Genomic DNA, 23,300 nt, shown 5'->3' with positions numbered 1-23,300 from the left:
TAGACACCTTCAAAATAAAGTGTTACCATATCTTGCTTAGGTCAAGACATGTTCAAAAAATTGCCTTAGTGACATTTTATTTTGACTTAGGCATAATAAATCCGCTTAAGTCACACACTTGACATAGGCCATTATCTTAAAGGGGTAAAATCACATGAGCTGATCAACTGAGGATGTAGGCGATTTTACCAGGCAAAAAACAACAATTTGGACAAAAAATACTTAGGCGATTATTTTAACAGTGTGACAAAATATAACCGTTGGGGACAAAACTGTGTGAAAAGAGACAGAAACAGGGTGTCTTTCACTCGTTATGATACTTTGAAGGCCGTCTTTCTTTCATACATGGAGGTGAAGTGGTTGATATGCATTTCGTATAATGTGCTTCAGTTGTCAGACATTAATTTGGTTTTGTTGCTAACAGCTAACTAACGCTATCTCACAACAGCACGGCTAGCTAGCAACACTGAAAAACAAGCTAACTCTTTCATTTAAATATTACTGTACTAAATTGTTGTGAGGCCAAATTAGGACTGACCTTAAGTGTTAATTGTTAAGTTTCTTTCACAGAGACGTATCCATTCACAGTTTAACAGTGGCATCATAGTGACCGCGTTTGATTTTGTTGACAACTAATCAAGGTGAACAACTTCGACTGTCAAGTCTTCGTCAACTGAAAGGATGCAATACCATGTTTGGCCGTTCAACTCAGAGGGGCGCTGTTCCGCTCTTTGAGGCAACGAGTTGCAAAAATGAAGAAGACATCGAAATAGCATCTCTGTTATCATCAGTAGTGGAAGAAGTTTTCAGATCCCTTACTTAAGTAAAAGTACTAATACCACACTGCAGAATTACTCCACTACAAGTACAATTCCTGCATTCTAAACTTACTTTAGTAAAAGTACAAGAGTATCAGAATTAAAATGTACTTAAAGTATCAAAAGAAATCGTTTTGCAGAATGGACCCACTTAGATTGTTTTATAAATTCTAAATATATTATTTGATTATTTGCATTGATGCATTTATGTAAGCAGCACTTTCATTTTGTAAAGATAGGGCTAATTAATGAATCACTTTAAATTAATCAGTTTTTTTTATGTTAAATCTTGATTTGAAAAGTGACTAAAGCTAGCAGATAAATATATTAAAAAAAATACTGTATTTTCCTCAAAATTCAGTGGAGCAGAAGTATAAAGTTACATAAAATGGAAATACTCAAGTAAAGTACACATACCTCAAAACTGTACTTAAGTTCATTACTTAAGTAAATCTACTTAGTTACTTTCCACCACTGCAGACGACACACTTTATGCATTCCTAATCGCTTATCAATTGTGTGTATTGTCAGTGTATGATGCATTTGGAAAGATGGGCAGCAACATCGAAGGCGGTAACACCAACCAGCCCGGCCTGCTGCAGCAGTGTCGCTCTGCACACGGTCCCACCTTCTCTGGACAGTACTGCCAGGTGTTCCTTAGGCAGGTAACAAGAATCAACGTAATTATCAAAGATAAAATGTCACCCTGAGAGCTGGCATAGATTTTGAACAAAGTGTTTTCACCACCATAGGGAACAGTGCAGTACTTTGTGGGCATTTGTATTCCTGACTCCTGTGGGGAAGACGATGTGCAAATGCTGGCACTGTACGGTGGGTGATTTTAAAATGTGTTTAAAATGTGTCTCTGGACTGAAATTATTCTGTCAGTACAATTTGTTTACTTTGTGACTTGTCTCACTTTTTTAACAGGGAAACTTCAAATTGGTCAGACGTCCCTGATTCCTTCTTTACCTTCAATCCTGGTCAATCAGTCCACTCAGGAAATGATCATGACCCACTGTTTGCCCAACACCATAGACCCTGATGCATCAGATCTCACCTGTCTGTCAGTATATGATTGAAACTGATTTTTTAAATCCTTTCTACTTTTCTAAATGCAAACTAAGCTGGAAAAGTGTCTCTTTACTCTTTACTAGAATAAACTATATGTATAATGCACCATAATGTCAAATATTATTTAACAGTTATTTATTTAAAAAGAGCCTTTTAAGTGCCTTATTGGTACACAATCCACATAGAAACGGTCCCTTATCGGTCGGGTTCTACTCTTTAAACTTCACTCTGTTTTAGTTGAGTCTTTACCTAAATCAGATCTGTTTTCTCCTGCAGGTTTGTATGTTGTGTGATGGTAGCCGTTCCTCTCGCAGCTACCCTGTTTACAGCTATAATAAGGTGGCAGCGGAACAGAGAGGTCAGGCCAACAGCGGAGTCTTCCTGTTTAAACACTGGCCTCAACCTTTATGGGACCCTGAAGACCAACGGCTCCACCAGTAGCGATATTATTAGTCCTGCTTCAGAGGAAAACAGTAATAAGTACAATGTGTACTATATATGTCTTTTGTGTTCCCCAACATTTCCTGAGCATGTTTTCCAGATGACCTGTGACATTACAACAGAAGTAAGTAAATATTGAACACTAAAAGGTTGATTGAATATTGTGTTTCTTAGACAGCAGCGCACACACTTCACTGTGTTTTCCTCGAAGCTGTGTGTACCGGTGTCTTCAGGCGTTCTCACTACAGACCACCAGCCAGGGGGTCTTTAGCACCTCCTCGTCCATCCCAGGAGGAGGCTACTCCTCCCTGAATGGCATCCGTGTTCTCAGCCTGTTGTGGATCATTTGTGGACACTCTGCACAGTTCCCCGTGATAAACAACCTCGGTAGGACTGCTCCTTGAAAATAATTCAATCACACAAACACATTTTTATATACTGTTGAATCTCTATTGCAGATAACTACAAAGACTGGAAGAAAACAGTTGAACGAAAACCTCTGCATGTGCTTACCATCAGTGGGCCTGTGTTTCTGGCTGTGGACACCTTTTTACTGCTGGGGTGAGACTGAAACCAAATGGTGTTAAAAACCATAGTGTGTCTAAAAAAATGTTATTGTGAGTTTTAAGCTTTTGTGTTGCAGGGGTCTGCTCAGTGCAAGGTCTCTGCTGGGCTCCATCGAAAGGGCTGAAGACAAACTGAGCCCGGGTTTGGTGGCCAACTACCTCTTCAGGAGGATTAGAAGGTACTACATGTTGGTAATTTCAGATTGTACTCGTCAAAAAATAACAAGTAGTTTATTATGACTGACATTTACTCTTAGAAGGTGATCTCTAGTGGCATTAGTTAATGTACTAAAGGACGTATTCAGGGGCATAGTATAAAGAGCAAAAAAAAGTTCTCATGAGGAGGTAGGTGGATGGATGGGTAAAAAAAACACAAAACTTGAAAACGGAGACGCCGTTTGGGCCCCTATGTGCAACCAACCACATGTTTAACTTGCACACGTAAGTTAAGTTACATAACATGCATTAAGCAACATACTTATTTTAACCCTAAACACTGACTTTTCCTTAACCCAATCAGGTAGTTTAACCTTATTTATATTTTGTACATCATTTAAAATGATGTACAAATATTTTATGGATCTTTGTATAAATAATATTTGGTAATCATTTTGCATCTAGCATAAATAATTAAAGGTTGGAAAAGTAGGAGTCATATTAGGAATTAATGAGTCATCTTGGGAATTAATAAAATGTATTTAACGTGTAATATTAAAAGGGTCCTTTAGTTATGGTGCTGATTGCATCACAGCCAATAGCTTTCAGTTAAGGTAAATCAGTCTCCAGTGAAATAAAGTTTTTTGTCCAGTGTGTATAGAAGCTTTTCACTGTATGTGTGATATAAAATTAAACAAGCAGTTAATGTGAATTATCTTTGTGTTTCCTTTGCTGCAGGATTCAGCCACTGCATCTGTTTATTATGTGTCTCACCATTGGCCTCATTTCACTGGTCCAGTGGGGACCCTACTGGTTCCCATTTATAGATACAATGATGGACTGTAAGACGTACTGGTGGGCTAACTTACTGTTGATTAGCAATCTCCTCCCAGTGCATGAGATAGTAAGTTAAAGTAATAAGTCAGTAGCTCCAATTCTGTTTTGACATACATCTATATTGACCTAATTTGCAACATTTAATGTCCTGATGTCTCCTCAGTGTATTCCCTGGACGTGGTACCTGTCTCTTGACTTCCAGTGTTATGTCACCACTCCTCTGCTGGTCTATTTGTACAGACTGTATGTCCTTTTCACATCATTCTTAAAAAAATATCTTAAGTCCTCAGTTAAATTTGATAGGAAAAATTAGTTGCTCATATGTTGCTTAATCTCGTCTCTTGAGATCAGTTTGAGCTTCTCATATTCGTATTATTCTGTGATAATTTGTTCTGAATTACTTCTCCTAAGGGACCCTTAGGAGCAAGAGATAAGCTAAAAAGAGACAAGACATCACTAAGACAAAGGAGGTTGAGTTGAATAAACCATTTGAGCAATACTTGAGAAGTGGGATAAACTGAGGAGAACTCATAGTTGTATGCCCCTGATCTCAATTATGTCTTGGTTATTTTAAAGTAGGATTGAATTGAGACATAATTGAGATCAGTCGCATGCAACTATGAGATCCCCTCAGTTTATCCCACTTCTCAAGTATTGCTCAAATTCCCTTAGGAGAAGTTATTCAGAAATAAATTATCACAGCATGATACGAATATGAGAAGCTCAAACTGATCTCAAGAGACGAGATTAAGCACACATGAGCAACTCATTTTTCCTATGGGACATGGGATAAAATACATTTTTACAGCAGCAACTGGAGTAATAATCTTGTCCATCCTGTCTTTTGTTTATCAGAAATAAATGTATGTTTGTGGCTGTCTCTGGAGGCCTTCTGCTGATGACCACAGTGACTAGTGCTGTCGTAACTGCTCTCCTGCAGCTGCCAGTCTTTCAGCCATCTACACTGTAAGACTCAGTGATGGTGATATAGTAATAATGCAGCTTTGGTACCAAATGCATGAAGTGACTTAATTGTACTTTTTCTACTGTGAAATTCAATGTAAATAAAAAAAAAATAAAAAATGAAGTAAAAAATCAAGCTAGTTTCAATTCCTTCTTTAAAAGTCAAACAAATAAAACTTTTTCTTTGGTTCATTATTTTGCAGGACATCTGAGAATTATGTCTTGTATTACTATGTGAGACCCCACACAAGATACGGGCCGTTTTTAATAGGAATCCTGACTGGAATATATTTAACAACAAAGAAAGATCAGCTGTTAAAGCAAAAGGTGAGAACACTTTGCCCGTATCACTGAACACATCACATGCTCTTTATCTCTTATGTGCTTATCGTATCTTGTTGTTGCTGCAGTGGCAGGCAGCACTCGGTTGGTTCTGCTGTCTGTCTGTCATGGCTGCATTGGTTGGATTGGCGTACATCCTCAGGGAGACCCCGGCTTATCCATCTGTGCCACACGCCCTCTACCAGGGGCTGCACAGACCGCTCTGGGCTCTGGCTGTGACCTGGATCATACTGGCCTGTGAGGAGGGTTACGGAGGTAAACCAAGAACAGGGATGTTCCAAATACCATACAATATTGAATATGCATCTTAAAGGGTATACTATGCAGGATTTGCAAGGACCTGAATGAATGCATTCTGTTTTACAGCATCCCAACTATTTTTGAAATCGGGGTTGTACTTCAATAGTAGCTATGACGAGAAAAATATACAATTTGGGTGATTTTTATCTTTTTGTCCTCTAGCAATACCTAAAACCATATATGTTTAGCCTTTTTCGGTCTCTCTACAGTTTACAAGACTCAAGGGAATGATTCTGTTAACAAATATGGATAGAAATACAGTAGAAGCATAAGCATAAGCATAAGCGTTAAAGCTCGACTTTTGCACCTGAAGGTCATAAAAAAAATCTATTTTACATTTCTGTCTGTGTTTCACAATCTCCAGGTTTTATCCAGCGCCTCTTGTCATTGGGCTTCTGGTTCCCTCTATCCAACATTAGTTTTGCCTGCTATTTAACACATCCTGTCTTCATCCTCCTCTACATCGGCTTGCAAGAAACACCAATCCACTACAGCAACATCAACTTTGTAAGTCGTTATATTTCATTCAGTTTTCAACAAGCCTAATGCTGGGGTGTTTCAGGTTTTACAGATATTTGATCTTGTTGTATTGTATAACTGTCTTCTTTAGATGTACCTGTTCTTTGGAAACCTTGTTCTCACGCTGGTGGTCAGCTATGTGTTGACTGTACTGGTTGAGAAGCCGTACCTCCTCTTAAAATGGAGCAGCACATAACAAGAGAGTCAGCAAGAGAAAACCACTCATCTTAATTTCTGTCTTCTTCTGCCTTGTAAGCTATGTCAGTGCTCTTGTTCAGTTCTACTTTTGTAGATAATAAACCTGAAAAAAAAAACTGGAAAAAAATGTCAGGATTCTTTTTTATTTTTATTTTTATAATTGACCGTTAGCAGAACTCCTCTGAGCTCTGAGCAACAAGGTGAAACTGTGAGTATACAGGATTTTTAAATCTGACGACAGGTACCCTCAGATTTTAGCAGGAGGAGTAATTTCTTTGCCTTTTTCCAAAACTCAAAAAACAAGAGGAGCGTTGCCGGCTATGGATTAAACAGTGTGGGAGACCCCTCTCCCAATTTAATATCTCGAAGATCAACAGACACACATATGTCTGCTCCAAGTTAAACTGCTAGTTAGCAAACATAATGACTAACTAACAATTGTCTAGCTATGTTAGCTGAGATAACCCAAACCGGATTTCAACAAGTATTCTTACCACTACTAGTGCAGAACCAGTCCAACAAACTTATGTCAATGACACCTGTAAAATTAGCACGCTAAGCTAGCTTTCAATGTTGCTAGGAGCTTAGCATAATACAGGGCTGTACAGTGCTAATAGCTAGCGTAACTGATTTCCACATCGGCCGGCTTTTGGCTAACATTCTATCAAAATTTCACATTAACTACTAACACAAATGGCCATGTTATTTTCCAATTAATGAAGCAGTGTTAAACTGGAGTCTAACTTCTTATCTTTCAAACCGTATATCGTTAACTGTACGCCGGTGAATTATCTGAGTTTTTAGTCTAGAGGTCAATACAGATAACATCCTATGAATAACACAAAACATTCATCAACTTTCACTGTTTTAAGGGTCAAGATTTATTGAACAAATTGAACATATGTATTCAAACTTTAAACTGATGTCAACCAGAACCAACGGTCACACCCTTTACTGTTATTGCTCTCACCGTTCTTAGTAGTTTGCTGTTTAAATACTGATATTGTTACAGAGAATGTTCTTTCTGTTTGCTTTGCTATCTTTAGTTGTTGTACTTTTTTAAATAATATTTTTTACACTGTTTCTTGCTTTTTAAATTTGTATTTAAAGTGTTGTTGAGTACCTTTTAAAGTGCTATACACATAAAATGTATTATTATTATTATTATAATTACCAAATTAGGAAGATGGACAGAAAAAAGTCCATATTTTGTCAAACTGAATTGTGTCTGGTGCTTTTTTAGGTTTAATGTTTCACAGATATAATGTTATATCGTCTGTGTCTGTGGGAAAAGCACTTCAATCTCACTTATTCAGATTTTGGAAACACCAGAATTACAATGATTGATGTTGCTCTTGAATTAATCCACATAAAGGGTGGTTTAAAAAACAAACAAGACTGATAACTGACTCCTCAAGTGTCCCTGTCAAGGATATAGATGAATAGATTAGATAAGATGAATAATTAAGACCAGTTTTGTACATTTTAATCATGGAAGCATGTATAAGCCAACATCAGTGGTGGTGTCACATGCACATACATCAGGAGAAGTCCCCTGATTACTCTACCGCTCTCTAAGACCGACAAGATTCTCGCACCCCTGTGTGTCTTATTTTCAATTTGGAAGGTATTAAAAGAGTAGCAGTCTAAGATTACAGATAAACACTTAAAGTACTGCCCTCTTGCAAAGGACAAGACAACTGTGACTGGTTCCCTTGTGACCCAAAGTTCATCGTATTTAATTACACAGTAACACGGAACATATAGTTCACTGCACTTTCCATGGAGTCAGAATTTACAAATGCCACTGACTCAGCTGATGAGATCACAACAAAGGTTTTGGGTTTCTTGTGATGCATTCAGCACTTCAGTTATGCAGGACACATGCTCTGATGTGCATTGCATTAAGTTGAGTAATAGTTTGTGAACAGCATCAAAGAAATACCTTCTGCGACTGTTTATCACACACTCCTTATGTAGTGATTTCCACCATAACATCAACATGAAGGAATGTTGTTGTTTGACACGAGGATGGAGATTAAAAATGTGTTCAGTGCTATGAGTTAACAGCCTAATATAATATTTATTTCATAACACTTTGGCATAGCGAAGATGTCTATCGTGTGCAGTGGTGGAAAAAGTATTTAGATCCCTTACTCAAGTAAAAGATACTTATACTATACTGTGAGATTACTCTACTACAGATAAAAGTCAAGTAAAGTATTAAAAGTAAAAGTACTTTTTATGCAGAATGGGCCCACTCAGATTTGCATATATATTGCTAATATATTATTGGATTATTATTATTGATGCTTTTATGTAAGCAGCATTTTAATTTGGTAAATATAGGACTCAATTTAACAGACTTATATACTGTGATGAGGTTTAATAAATAAAAAAATGTCTAAACATTTCTAACCACTTTAAAATGATCATGTTTTTAAATCTCAACCTGAAAAATAACTAAAGCTGAAGCTAAATGTAGTGGAGTAGTATAAAGTTACATAAAATGGAAACACTCTAGTAAAGTGCAAGTACCTCAAAATTGTACTTAAGTACAGTGAGTAAATGTACTTTGTTACATTCCACCACTGATCATTTCCCTGCTATGGCACTCCTTAATTGGTTCTGTTGTCTGGGTGCTTTCGCTGACTCTCTCATGCACCCAGACAACAGAATGCAGTTGTGACGCACACTTCATACATGTGCAGCAGCAGCACCAGCCTCCACCTGCTCCCGTCCCAGGGAAGTTTAGGGAAGGAGGGCAGACGCCAGGCCAGGGCAGACTGTGCAACAACATGGTGTAAAAATATATCTTGCTTTGGTAAGATGACACTGCTCTCACCATGACTACAAGAGTCCACGGGGCCCACGTCCAAAACCAAAACCCCACAACAACATGCTCGAGATGGTGTAACATGTCTGAGACGGCTTCAGATTTGTAAGGACTGTGTTTTGAGATTAAAGTTCAAGAAATATCAAGCATGGCTGAGAGAAACTCTTATTGTTATTAATCTGTAGCTGGTATTGTTGTGTGTCTGGAACATTTAATGTGCTGCTGTAAAGGAGATTATTAAAAACTTGAGATAAACTTGAAATTAAATTAAAATATATTAAGTTAAATTAGTGCTACATCCAGATGAGGTTTACATGGTGTAATTCCATATTTACTTGTATTAAAGATATATAACATATTGTCAGTGGCCGAAGAAGTATTCAGCTCCCTTACTTAAGTAAAAGTACTAATGCCACACTGAAAAATTACTCAACTACAAGTAAAAGTCCTGCATTCAGAACTTACTGAAGTAAAAGTACAAAAGTATCAGCAACAAAATGTAGTTAAAGTATCAAAAGTAAAAGTACTCTTTATGCAGAATGGAACCACTCAGATTGTTTTATATATTCCAAATATATTATTAGATTATTTGTATTGATGCATTTATGTAAGCAGGGCTCATTTTAACTACTTAATATACTTTTATGAGGTATCATTTAAAAACAAACGTCTAATCACTTTAAATTTATCATAATGTCTTTCAAGTTAAATCTTGACCCAACAAGAAACTAAAGCTGTCAGCCAAAATGTAGTGAAGTAAAGTAGAATATTTGCCTCAAAATGCAGTGAAGTAGAAGTACATATAAAATTGCACGTACAGTATTTGAGTAAATGTACTTAGTTACTTTCCACCACTGAATATTGTTTTAGGCTACCTGCAATGCAGAATACAGAAAGTGGTTATTTTTCTGTTTTATTTAATGAATCTCTCTACTGATTATTTGTTATAATCAACCCATCAGCTATTCCCTGCAGAGATGAGATCGTAAATAAGTTTCTCCTGAGAAGCAACAGACCCACACACACATATCCGTTAATAGTTACAACGTATCAAGTCCTTACTTTATATAAAAGTCCTGTCCAAGTGTAATTGATGACTAAATTAACATAATAGTGAGTCAGGTGATGTGACATACTGTATAATGAGCAAAGCTTAATTTTAATGCTATAATCACGTCTCCCTCTTCTTTCTTTTCTTTGTGAAACTTGCAAAATAATTTAATTATGATGAACCTGCACTGATATATTGTATTATTATTAGATATTTTATTTAAAAAACATTGTTTTAATTAAGGGACACATGCACAACATGCAGCAGTAGTCCAATAATATTCCCTCTGTCGCTTAGTAGATTTACAAGCCACCACAGGAACAGGTGTGCGGACACAAGTGTTACATAATGACACGGAAAGAGCAAAAGGACATGACATCATTTTAATGGTTTGTGTCCACATCCTTTTCTGTTTATTGTTATCAGAACGAAACAATTTGTGGCGCGTGTGTAATGTGTGTACGTGTGTGTGTGTGTGTGTGTGTGTGTGTGTGTAGGGGGGGTATTGAGTGTAGGGGGGGTATTCATTCATTAAACTCATAACTGACTTCTTGTGAAGGCACAAATACACACACACACACACACACACACTAACAATAGTGACTTCATACATTGCTTTGCCAAAGTAGTTGTAGAAGTTGTAAAAGTACAAAAATAATAGCAGTAAAAATCATGTTGTGCATTGTCTCTGTTGTTAAACCACTTTTTACAACGTGGTGATTTTAAAGCAGCAAAACTATCCGCACCCCTCCACCTGTCACAGGAACAATGAGCAGTTTATGTAAGAGCCATAAACTGCACCTGGTTATAAAACTGTCCTTCACTCTCATTATGAAACAACATTTAGTAATCGTGTTTTTCTGAAAGATATACACGGAATGTATGTGCAATTTGGCACTTTGTATTTAAAAAAATGGAAAAAAAAATCTGCATCCAAAAATATTACAATATCCAAAGTTTTTGCTGAGATAAGAACATTGAGATTACAGTGACTGATTGGTCTGGCAAAAAAATAAGATGAATGATCAAAAAGAAGTTCAAAACAAAAGAAGAAAGTGACTTGTAAGGCCTGAAGTTAAAGAAAGTAATGTATGGGAGCTTTGTAGCAGGAATTAGTCATTGAAAGCTGTAAAGCAGCAGGATGGGAGCACAGGATAAAGCAGAGTTGTAGTTGAGCCACCAATTATTGAGTCCCCATCAAGTCAGTGTCCAAGTCCGAGTCACGGCATCATTATCAGTGTTTGATTCCAAGTCGAATTCCAAGTTCTCCACTCTGACACATTATCACCATGTCAGTGAGTTTATTTAGATCTTCAAAAATCCACAGAAACTGAAAAGACATTGACCTTAACACTCTAAAGTCAACTTTTATAATGTGGTTGTTCCATTTCTTTATATGTATTGTTGAGAAAGTTTGAGTCTGAGTCCAAGACTGAGCCATTGCGTACCAGAATGCACCAGTCTGATTACGGGTCATCAGAGTGCGAGTCCAAGTCGAGTCAGGAATATCGGACTTTGAGTCCGAGCACAAGACTCGAGTACTCCATCCCAAGGATGAAGTAATCTCTATAAACAAATACCTGCATATGAATGCAGAAAGAGTATTTTGGTTTCGGATGTGTTCTGGAAGTAGAATTGACCAATCATGTTTCAGTGGGCTTTGGCTGCATGCAGGTAGAGTTTGATGTTTGTCAAGAGCAAGTGTTGGTTGAAATGCAATTACGAAACACTACAGCTATAATCTGACAAACATGTAACTGTTTATTAGCCTTAATTTTTATCTGCATCCATATGCAGAGAAACAGTTCGACGGCGACATCATCTTTCAACTCAAACTCCATTCTAGCATTTCAAGCTGCTAATCGTACTGTAAATCATGACCAGCACACAAAAGAGGAAGTCTTGGCTGCACTGAAACCCCTGGAATATTGGCCCTTACTCAACAGTATTACGCAATAAACACCCTTCCTCCAAGTTTCATGAAAATTAGGTCAGTAGTCTGTTATTCTGCAGACAAAAAGCACTGAAAACATGACCTCCTTGGCAGAGGTGATAATTAGAATTATTGGACCGTTAAAAAGATTGGAAACAGACCTGGGGTCTGTGTCATTAGGGATTTGCTTGTGTTCATTGCTTATGAGATGAGTAATTTGGCCAAATGAGAGGCAAAGTCACATTTAATCATTGTCACAGAAGGGTGAGATAATTGACGACTAATAATTTTACGTAAAAGCCAAGAAAGATCTGTCTTCATTAGGTTGTTTTGGCTACTGACAACAGTGCATTGTCTTTTTGCCAGAGCAGTAAGATGGATGTTAAACACTGCCAGAAATGTGGCCCTCAGTGCCACAGGTGTACTGTAAACACATCTATATCAGATTTTACTTTGTCTTACATTGTTTTAATGGAGAAAAAAAATTCAAGTGCATTTTTGTTGGATTTCTTTTTCCCATGTAGGCTCAACCCCAAGCCCCAAAATTGTATTACTTTTTTTTGGACTTGTGTATGTGTAGGTGGATAAAAGCTGTTAGTTAAACGTTTTTATAATATACAACCTTAGAGTAACTATTAGTAGCAAGAATGTAAGATTAGATTATTTGCATGCAGGATGTCTATTTGTGCCAAAATGACCACCTAAACTGCAACTATTCCACCAGTATGAGCCTATTTAAAGGATACTTCACCCACAAAATGATCATTTGCATATTAGTTACTCACCCTGTGTAACTTTGAAAGCTTGTTTTTCCCTGCATGCCTCCACTGTGAACCAAGAATCAGAAATTGGAGTAAAGTTTGGATGAATTCATTAAATGGGGGCTGTGTTTAACAACAGCAAAACTATGTAAAAGCACCAGTTTACAAACTCTCATGCGGGATAATCCAAGTCTCATTTATCCAGTCATATGCTCACTACTTCCAAAGTACATGAATTCTTGCAAAAATGTCAAAACACACCGCATAAACAGTATTTTGTATGAGCAGGCTGTATAAAATGGATGTTTTGATATAGTTTTGCTGTAGCCCTCATTTACTTCAATTCATCAAACATGGTTGAGGTATTTGCACTCTTCAGTTACCATGGAGGCATGTGAGAAATAGTTTTTTTTCAAGAATTCAAGGTAACACAGGTAGATGATATACTGATATACAAATGATCATCTTGGGGGGGTGAAGTATTCCTCTAAACTCCCCATAATTGATCTTTAATTACATTTCTACAAGTCAACATTTCCACCTGTAAAGTAGGCCAACACTGAAACAGCCTGTAAATATAGATTTATTTATATTTAGATTGAGGGTTAAATGTTGGAGATCGGCACATGTCTGCACTATCAGGTAACCGACTTTGTACTTGAGGGGGACAACAGTTAAAAATAGACTCACACCCCGAGACCGCCGGCTCTCGCCTGAGCTCATACTGGAGTCCTACATCATCGCTCTATATCCTCCAGCACACTGCTATGACAAAGGTACGTACTACATGCACGGCCGAAAATCCCCTTCACAGACTATAATGGGAATACTTTTATCACACGTGTTGGTTCTGCTATGAGGTAACTTGTTAGACACTTGCTTGTGGTTTCCTTTGGGAATGGTTATTGTTGTCAATTACACTGCTTCTTCTCACAGTGCTGACAGGTTGACACACTCTGCTGTGCTGCATGATGCAAATGAAAACACTTTGTCAAACATCTGAAATAATTCCTTAAAGTAAATAACAAGTATAATGTATTCAAGTAAATATTTATTTAGCTTTCTACCTATTTTTTTGTGTTTGTTTTGTTGAGAAAGCTTGACATTATGAGGCGGCTTATATTATTACTTTTTTAAGACTCTGTCCCTTATATACTGGCGTCTTTCAACCAAGTCATTTACATCCAGAAGCCTTAAAGACGCAGCAGCAGCAGGCTCTTGTGGGTGTTGTGTGACCGAGGATGAGTCTATTTTGGCACATGCAGTCGAGATGAAATTGAATGACACTTTCTTGCTCTCAGTCACGCAGGTGCTGACAGCTTTATTGTTTTTTAATGTCAGTAGAGATCAAGTCCTATCTAATGCACTGATCAACCACACCAACAACAATGATTTCTGGCTGATTTAAACCTTCCAAGTGCCTCTGAAAGTAGGTTACAACTCAGATATGTGGGACTATTAATATGCTCGCTATAATTAAATCTAAATATGGAGTCAGTGTAGTAAGTGTGACTGTGCCGATTAGATTAATTCAAAGAAAACGAGCCTCAAACTGAGAGATTAGTGCTTTTTTCAGTGTTTCACAGCCTGAAAATTGTATTAAATGTTTTCATATTCAAGTTGTTTGTCAATAGACTAACTAAAGTTAGGACCTGTATTCCATAGTAAACATTTGAGGCTTGAGTTGTCAGCTAGGTGTCCTTCACTGCAGCAGGAATGTCACAAATGCAGGTCATGGGTGAAGATGTGCTGGTATTTTTCCAGCGTCTGTGCCACCAATTCCTCCTCCTGCAATCTTGTGTATCAGAGTGCATGTTTTGAAGCCTCCCCCTTCAACACTTCACATCAGGCCCCTGCATGTATGTCAGGTAGCCTGTAGTGGGCAACACGGGGTTGGGATTTTAAGACAAGTGCTTTAAAGACACAGCTATGCTGCAATAAATAATATGCAGCTGTGGTTTGTAAGATAACAGGAGACAGGAGAAACATCATCAGAATCATCAGGTGTATCATTATTGTGGTTGCCAGCATTTTAAGATGCTAACTCACCATATTTAACAATATACATAAAAAATTACTTAAAACTACTTATATTAAATGTGTTTTTATCAAATTATCAAGTTTGGGGTATATAAATGTTAAAGGTACTAAAACAGCTGTGTGTCACCGCAAAAAATGACTTTTTGTTTTGTTTTTCTGCACACCACAAAGATGTTGATCTCCAACCTCCAACCTTTTTGGCCAAAGACAATGCAATAAAATGCAGATTTTTAACATCCTATATCCATCTGTAGATATTTTTTTAGTTGCAGGTAGGTGGTAAGAAGAGGTCAATGGCACAAACCAACACAGGAGTATAAAAGTGAGGATACATTTTTGCATTGTGTTGTCCGGAAGTAGTGTTTTTTTTAAGTCTAACCCTGGTATTTTTTTACTGAACCTTAAGTGGTCTTGGTCCCCCTGTTTTACGGGGCACATTTTTATTTATTTAAGAAACTTATTGTCCTGGAAAAACCTTTTCATTCTCCTGCTCTTAAGTTATAAACACAGGTGAGAAAACAATTCTGACTAGACTTGGATCTAAATGGATCACCTGATTTTTTTTCTCTCACTTGCTTCACATGGCTTCCATATAATAGACTGACTGAAGAGGATTGTGTAAAAAATGAAAAACACTTTTCGGTTAAGCCCAAACAGTCCCACATATTACTTTACATAGAAATGTTTGACAATATAGACAATATATGTTTTACTACCCCTCAGTTGTGCAAAACAGTAGACACTGGAGTAACAACACACACCAGACACTGTTTTAATCAGCTACAAAGTAAAAACAACAGGAAGGCTTCCTGTTGATGAGGTATGTCAAGTGTCCTTTAAAAGCTTCCAAAATAGCTGCAACATGCTGTTTAAAGGGGGCATTGCCAGCAACTAAGATAAACAGCTAGAGGGAGATACTGGGCTTTACTACAAATGCTTCAGATTAAAGAGGTAAATATACACAAGTGCTTCAGATTACAGATTATCTGACTTTCTGACTTCACTTTGCAGGTAGTAAAACTGGGGATCTGAGGACACAGTTGGACCCATGGGAGGAAATGACACCAGAAGCGCCAAGCACAAACAATCTGTGTGCAGAACTTTACACCATCTGTCCCAAAACTTGGCCTGAAGTTGCTGTTTGACAGCTGGAGTCTTGCTGCTGACAGTCTCCTCGAGCAGACAACTAGGAGTCCCGATGGATCCGTCACTTTTTTACACGGATGACCAAACGACAACTCTTCCAGACAGTCAGACTGAAGATTTAGACCCTCTTTCTCTCCTGCGCAGTCCCACAGAAAACACGCCGTCTGCATACGAGACAGGAGCAGAGGCTGCGTCAGACAGAGACAAATCCACTGAGCCTTTATCAAACGTTTGCCTCTCTCAGGAGAAAAGCCCCATCCCAAACTGTTTGAAGCCTTCATCACCCACCTGTAATATGTCTGAGAGTTTACCAAAAGATGGTGATTTCAGGGTTTGTAGCTATTTCGGCTCCTCAGAACCTGTATTACCTCCTTTACCTCACTTCTCTCATGAACTTATGTCCCCTCTATGTGAATCTTTTTCAGAGTTTCACATTAAAGAGCCAGCCCTCTCTTTTTCTCTCATACAAGACAATAGTGCACCTCAACCTTTTGAGGCCATGTCCTCTACCTCTGAGTGTTCGTCTGTCCCTAAACCTCTGTCAGCCACGTACCTATTAAGGTCGTTATCGCATCAGTCAGATAGTTTAGAGAGTGATACAGCTACCGAACCTGTGTCAGACCTTTATATCTTTGAAAGTGAGACACAGGACTTCATCATGAGTCCTAGTGTAGATCCCCACGCGATTCGATGTCCTGAATACCAGACATTATCCCAGAACCCTGACTTTAATACACATGTCCTGATGTGTGATTCCGATAAAGTGGTGACACAATGTGATCTTGTGGACTATGAGTCAGACGTGAGCCTAAATGCAAAGCTGAGACCACCTGCTGTGGATGCCTGTGAGGCAGGCTTAATATCGGTAAATGATGTGGGACGAGGGAAACCTGAGGTCACGGATTTAACCCCCCAAGTACGGCGAGGTGACAGCCCTATGGAGCTGTGGCTGGATGCGTGCCAGTATCTGGATACAGAAGATCGGGATGTTTTGGAGAAGACGGGACATTGTCTGATGCAAGGAGGGCTCACCAGTGACTTGTCTTTCCCCCCAGGAGAGACACAGGTGTCAGGTTACAACCCTGATGGTAGCGAGGGGATTGGCTGGGCCAGCGATGACACCAGAGGTTGGGGGCCACCGGTTGAGAGGTGGTCATCAGTGGACAGCTGGGCCAGTGCACTCTCAGACTGGACTGGGATCATCGCGGCTCCACCAGAGGACTTCACCGCTGCTTTCACGGAGATAGGGGCCGAGATAGATGCTCTGACACAGGCGCTAGAAGAGGTGAATACTCATCTAGAAACAGAGACGTTTAAAGAAGGAAAGGGTCAAGAGCCACAGCCAACCATGGGTGTCCAGGATCAGCTTCAAAACATCCCAGAGAGCTCCGTCCTCTCTGGGCAGAGCTGTCTCTCTTTGTGCCTCGAAGCTGCGGGACCTGAGCTCAGAGACCGAGAGGGCTCCCAGAGCGTTGAATCCCTGTGTGACTCAACAGCTACCACACAGGAAGAGAAGGAGCCGGTGGAGATCCAGAGCAGCCAGGCAGAGCTCAGATCTCAATGCCCCACACACCAGCACCCTTCCACGGGGTCATCCGGAGCCACGGTAGCCTCTCCTGGAGGATACGGTGCAGATGAGATTCCTGGATCTTCAGCTGATCTGGATCTCTCTCTCTTTGGTGGATTTGTTGAGTCAGATATTTTTGTCAGCAATGAAGATCCGGTCATACTGAGTATAATAGAGGATACAGATTTGGAAGGACAAAATATACCGGGAGAGCTGATCATTCAGGAGGTAAGATGACTTATGGTCAATATTATCTCTTGCATGGATTATCCCATAAGTAGGGTGGAAAAATCTGAAAAAAAATATCTAATTGCAATTATTTTTTAATTATATTGGAATTGCGATATTAATGATGTATTTACAATATTCCAGGAATTATATTTTTTGCATCACTGTTCTAATATTCATTGAAAAATATATTGAAATGATCATGATCTGTACCAAATAAAGTTTTTTTTATTGACAATTTGTAGGCCGTGACATCTTGCGGCACCAGAATAATTAACTCAGATTGAAATTTTGCTTGAGTTCACACTACGATTTTAATAAAATTGTGATTAATTTGTCATCCCTTTGTCATAAAGCATGAAATTAAGCAAGAAATGTGACTGCAAATGACAAATTAAACATTTAATTGTGAGACACACAATTAAATGTGTTGAATAGACAGACAGACAAAGAGATAAGGCAGTGGAAAAATTTACCCTTCACAATAGAGCGGCTAACATCACCTTCACATCAGTCGTGCTGGCCGACAGATAAATCAGTCATGTGCTTTGAAAACACAGCCAGAACATTAGGAGACATTCCCGCTCCTGCCCTTGTCAGTGTTGTCATACCTGAGAGCATAATAAAGGCCAGTCAGGAGGCACACACGTGGAGTACTCCACGTATGAGACTCACAAGTATTGTCACCTTGCTTTGGATCGGAGCCACACATTTTTTTCCCCCTGTGAAGGACTCTCACCTATAAGCTTGATTCTGTATTATTGGATAAGTCCTTTGGCTCCCATCTCAAAGACTGACAGCTGTGTGTGTGCTGAAGGAAACAGGGAGTGCATGAGAGGAAAACTTCAGATGGACAGAAATGGCATCTAATAATAGCTGAGAGTTCAATGATAATAGCATGCATCCGTGGCGTGTCAGGGCGGAGGGGTGAGAGGAGAGCACAGCTGAGGACTGAAACATGACCCTCCCTTGCTCTCTCTCTCTCCCTCTCTCTCTTAATGCCCTTTAAAACACCCATTCGCACCGCATCTCCTTTAAAAACCCAAGATCCAGATGGCAACAGGTCCGTGGGCCTGGGAGACTGCTTTTGATTGGCTTAGGTGTGCAAGGCATAGCTAGAGCTCCTGTCTATCACAGCGGCAGCGTAGGTTACAGTTGCATGCAGGACATATGGACTGTAGGACTGGATATAGAGACATGCTTTATCATAAACGTCTGCTTTGTGGCTTTATAGAAAGGTAGGTGTTGAATGTTATGGCTTGTTCTTGTCACCTACTTTTTGCGGGATGTGCCTTTGAAATGATTACTTGTTTCGTGCTACTGATGCAGGCACTTTATCAGCATTTTTACAATAACATACTATCATATTACAGCCTCAGATTTATACTCAGGCATATCAGGATTTCATATATATATATAAATATATAGACAATTACTTCACAAATTTAACATTATTTGTCTTTTTTCATCATCAGCCCTTTGGAGATGAAGTGTGTGAAGTGACAGATGAACACAGTGTTCCCCAGCCGGGCTCGCTCACCGAGCAAGAAGCCAAAAGGAGCTGCGGGGCGGCCGAGGACGATCCTGAAGGAGCAGAAGCTTCAACAGATCTTTCACTCCTCAACGCACACACTCTGACAGACTCACACGTGCCAGGTGTTCATACACAACCTGGCCGACATATCAATGTTCACACACACGTGTCGTCTGACACTTTTACGGACCTTGACGGAGCATGTCAGGTGGAGCCATATTCGGGGAGTCCTAAGTTTATTATGCCCTTAGCTCCTCTCAGTATCGGCTCCTCCCTCGTCTGTCGGACAAGCTGCAGTTTGGACGGAGATCAAACTTGCTCCCAAAGGTCTCTCAATGACAACAGAGACCCCACTTGTGATCAGCACTGCATTATCTGTCCGACCTTGGATGGGATTACTGACATAACACCTCTGGAATCTGATGAGTTGATTAATAAAGAGGAACATATTATAAACCCTGCTGAGAAATCTTCATCAGAGGAACAACTTGACTTTTTCACTGGTGACTCTGTGAGAAAAACACTCTTTGAGGAGATTCATGAACTAAACAGAGAACTATCAAGCTTCACTTATGATCATTTGTCCTTCTTCTCAGAGGAGAACCGTGTTGCAGTCATCACTTTAGATATAGATGACCCATTTTTCTCAAGGGCTGCTAAACCCATCGCAATAGCCGAACAGAATCAAAAAACAGCTGAAAAGATGCCGCACAAAACCCACAAATCCACCTCAGAGAGCAGAGCACGCTCCAAAAAGGACAAATCAGCTGCTCATCATCATGTTGTGCAGCCTTCAAAGAAACAGGAGAATTTGTCTCATCATGTTTCAGCACAGCAGGTCTGCAAACAGCAGGAAACTCATCCTCTTACTGGGGAGAATCACACCAGTGAGAACACTCAAATGGGGGCTGAGGACAAGGAAGCTAAATTGGTAATTGAGGCCGATGTGGCAACGGAGAAGACTCCACACAAGCCACACGTCAAAAAGAAAAAGAAACATGCTCCAAATGCAACAGGAGTGAAAAATGTAGCTGAGCCCCTGGTTGAAGTGGAGAATGGAGCAAAACCAAAGACTGCAAAAGGAAGGATTGATATGTTTGAGGCCAAGCTGGGCGCTAAAGTTCAAAAGGAGAGTGAGCCAGGTGAGAAAAAGCCCCAGCCAACAGAGGCTAAAGCTAAAGCTTCACAGGGAGAAAAACCTCATGCAGATCATAAAGACCAGCAGCCCAAAAACTTCAAAAGCCCTGTCAACGATGATATTATTAAAAGACGACGTCTGTCAGAGAATAAGTTTGGCAAGATTGTGAGTGCTTTGGAGTCTAAACTCCCAAAAGCAGATGTTTCTATCCAGGCAAAGGGGGAGGAGCCAAAGGTTGACACCGGGGCAGCTCGCAAGAAGGCGTACAGTGACGTGGTCAAACAGAAAATCCCTCCGAAGGAAGGTAAGGGATATAACTTCTTCCTGCTAAGCACTCCTTTATTACAAATTTTAAAGTTAGGATCTGTTTTCTTGCATGAGGGCCTGTAAACATAATAATAAATCAATATCTGCAGACATCAAGGTGGTGCAGCCTATCCAGGCAGTGTCAGTGAGCGGGGACCCCCAGAGTCTGTACCTGTGGTGTCAGTTTTCGGCCGTCTTCTCCAACTACACTGTCACCTGGAGAAGAGGAGGCGCGGTCCTGTCCGAGATCAAGAGAAGGTATTTAGTTTCATTTTTCACGCTTTTTATCATGTGTTTTCTCAATACTAACAATACTTTCACTTAACTCATCTTTACACAAGTGATACTCATCAACACCACCAGCCCAGATCTAAATGTTTTCATTTGAATTAACTTAAAATTTGGATACATCCACAATCTTTCCATGTACCTACTGGGGTACAGGCTGATGGGAACCACTGATCAGATGCAGGCAGTTAGATTAAGTAGGAGGAAAGTGGGTTGAAAATCTGTTATGCAACACTTTGACTGCAGGGATTAGGTATGATTTCTTCAATAAAATCTACCACTTTTTGCACAGCAGTCAGTTGCAGCTATTGTATGCTATTGTGTAACCTGCATTTTTCCTATCTTTAGCTGCAGTATCTTCACTTGCATAATACTCTAGTTGGCATGACCATTCGACAAGAAGAGGAACAAACTAAACAATTATCAACAGAAAGAATTCATACTTTTGACATAGGATGGTTCCTGGATTGCAATAATGTTATTAATTCAATAACACAGTAAAGAAAAATTTCAGATGCATTACCAGAGGGTTGTCGTGTAGAGTTTATTGTCATAGTGTGGTGCGTTTAGTGACACTGTACCTCTCTGTGAAGTGCAGGGGACGAGAGCAGAGTGTCTCTTACCGTCTCCAATGCTTCTCACAAAGACTTGGGCAAGTACGAGTGTCAGCTCACCAGCTTACATGGATCAGTCACTCTGGACTACGTGCTCACATATGAAGGTATAAAACATGATTTTACTGGGCTATAACAACTATTAAAAATGTATATCCAACATTACAAAAAATGTGCTTCCTTTCATGATTTTTTACTTTTTGACAGTGCTCAGCGAGATTGTGATCCCTGCAACTCCAACGACCATCTCATGTGAGTTTTAGTCTCAGAACAATATATTACTTTTGAGTTTTAAAAAGACCATCCACTTTTTGTGTTGGCAGACAGATGACAGATTGTCTCTATCTTTTTTTTTTTTCTAGCTGCCCCTGTGGATGTGTCAAGTGAAGAAGAGGATGTCCGTTGTTCCCGGCTGATTTTCAGAGAGGATTTTCTATCCGACCAATACTTTGGAGAGAACCAATCCGCCAGCATCATCACTGAAAAGGTCCACTTTGGGGAGGGGATGCACCGGCGGGCTTTCCGGACCAAGATGCAGGCGGGTCAGATACCCCTGTTAGTACCGGGACACGCCTGTGTGCTCAAAGTGCACAACGCGATCAGCTACGGGACCAAGAACAACGACGAGCTCGTTCAGAAGAACTTTACCCTGGCTGTGGAGGTAAGAGTCACTACAACAGTCCTTTCTTGCATTATGTGGATAAAAGTCCTTTGTGCAACCATGCAACACTTAACATGCGACAGCACAAATTTACTGTCACAAAATTATGGAACTGGGATGAGATTAATGGTATTTAAAGTAAAATAAAGTCATTTTTCATGCAGAGATGGCGGAAATTCTGTTTTATATTAAACTGACTATCTTATATTCATTTTTATATTCCATTTATATATGGATATGCCTATTTTTCAGAATTTTATTTTAATAATATACTTATTTATTTTACATGTTTGCGGGTTTAAACTCAAATTCAGATGAAAATATAAGAATGCAGCAAGGATAATTTAATGATAAACAATTACTTACAGCTTGAGTCCAAAACCAGGCAGGTAAAAGAAGTTAATCCAAAGCAAACTAGTAAACAAAACTTAAAACAAAACACTAGGAGCAGGTCTGAAAGATTAAACACTTAAGTAGACAACTTGACATCTGAAACAAGGAGGAACACTGACTAAATACACAAGAGACTAATTAACCCCTGACACACAGTTGTGGTAGAAAACAGGAGGGAAAAAGAAGGCAGGAAGTAAATAAAGCATGACACATGAGAAACACAACCTTTCAAAATAAGACTAAACAAGACTGAATGAAAGAAACAAGTTAAAAGCATAACTGAAAACCTATAAAATTAAGTTGGGGGGAAAAAAAGAAAGATACAACTAAATGATTATAATGCCAGATGGTCTTTTAACTCAGTTCAGTCTTAATAAAAAAGGGGGCACTGTGGCAGAGATATCTTCTACTAATTATCATTCTGTGCAGAAATCTTCTAATACCAAAAGTTTTCTAATTGACTTTTTGACTCTGTAGGAGTGCCAAGTCCAGAACACAGCAAGAGAGTACATCAAGGCTTACAACACTGCAGCTCAGTCTACTGAAGCCTTCGGGGAGGTCCCAGAGTGAGTGACACATGTGACAAGCTG

General features: G+C 39.3%; 1 protein-coding gene across 1 annotated transcript; it reads left to right on the top strand.

Moving 5' to 3' along the window:
• The first annotated feature begins 268 nt into the window (after nt 1-268).
• On the top strand, nt 269-6,301 carry oacyl (O-acyltransferase like). The gene is made up of 15 exons (XM_059358395.1): nt 269-351; nt 1,350-1,483; nt 1,571-1,649; nt 1,749-1,884; nt 2,169-2,372; nt 2,512-2,720; nt 2,792-2,894; nt 2,977-3,078; nt 3,794-3,959; nt 4,056-4,135; nt 4,748-4,858; nt 5,059-5,182; nt 5,266-5,452; nt 5,862-6,004; nt 6,108-6,301. The coding sequence occupies exons 2-15, from the start codon at nt 1,370-1,372 to the stop codon at nt 6,210-6,212; spliced, it is 1,863 nt and encodes a 620-aa protein (XP_059214378.1). The 5' UTR covers nt 269-351; nt 1,350-1,369; the 3' UTR covers nt 6,213-6,301.
• The last annotated feature ends 16,999 nt before the right edge of the window (nt 6,302-23,300 follow it).

The sequence above is a fragment of the Centropristis striata genome, chromosome 19 (assembly GCF_030273125.1).
Source record: "Centropristis striata isolate RG_2023a ecotype Rhode Island chromosome 19, C.striata_1.0, whole genome shotgun sequence".
NCBI lineage: Eukaryota > Metazoa > Chordata > Actinopteri > Perciformes > Serranidae > Centropristis > Centropristis striata.
Note: the sequence above shows the minus strand (reverse complement) of the source record. Positions and strands in the feature narration are given on the sequence as shown.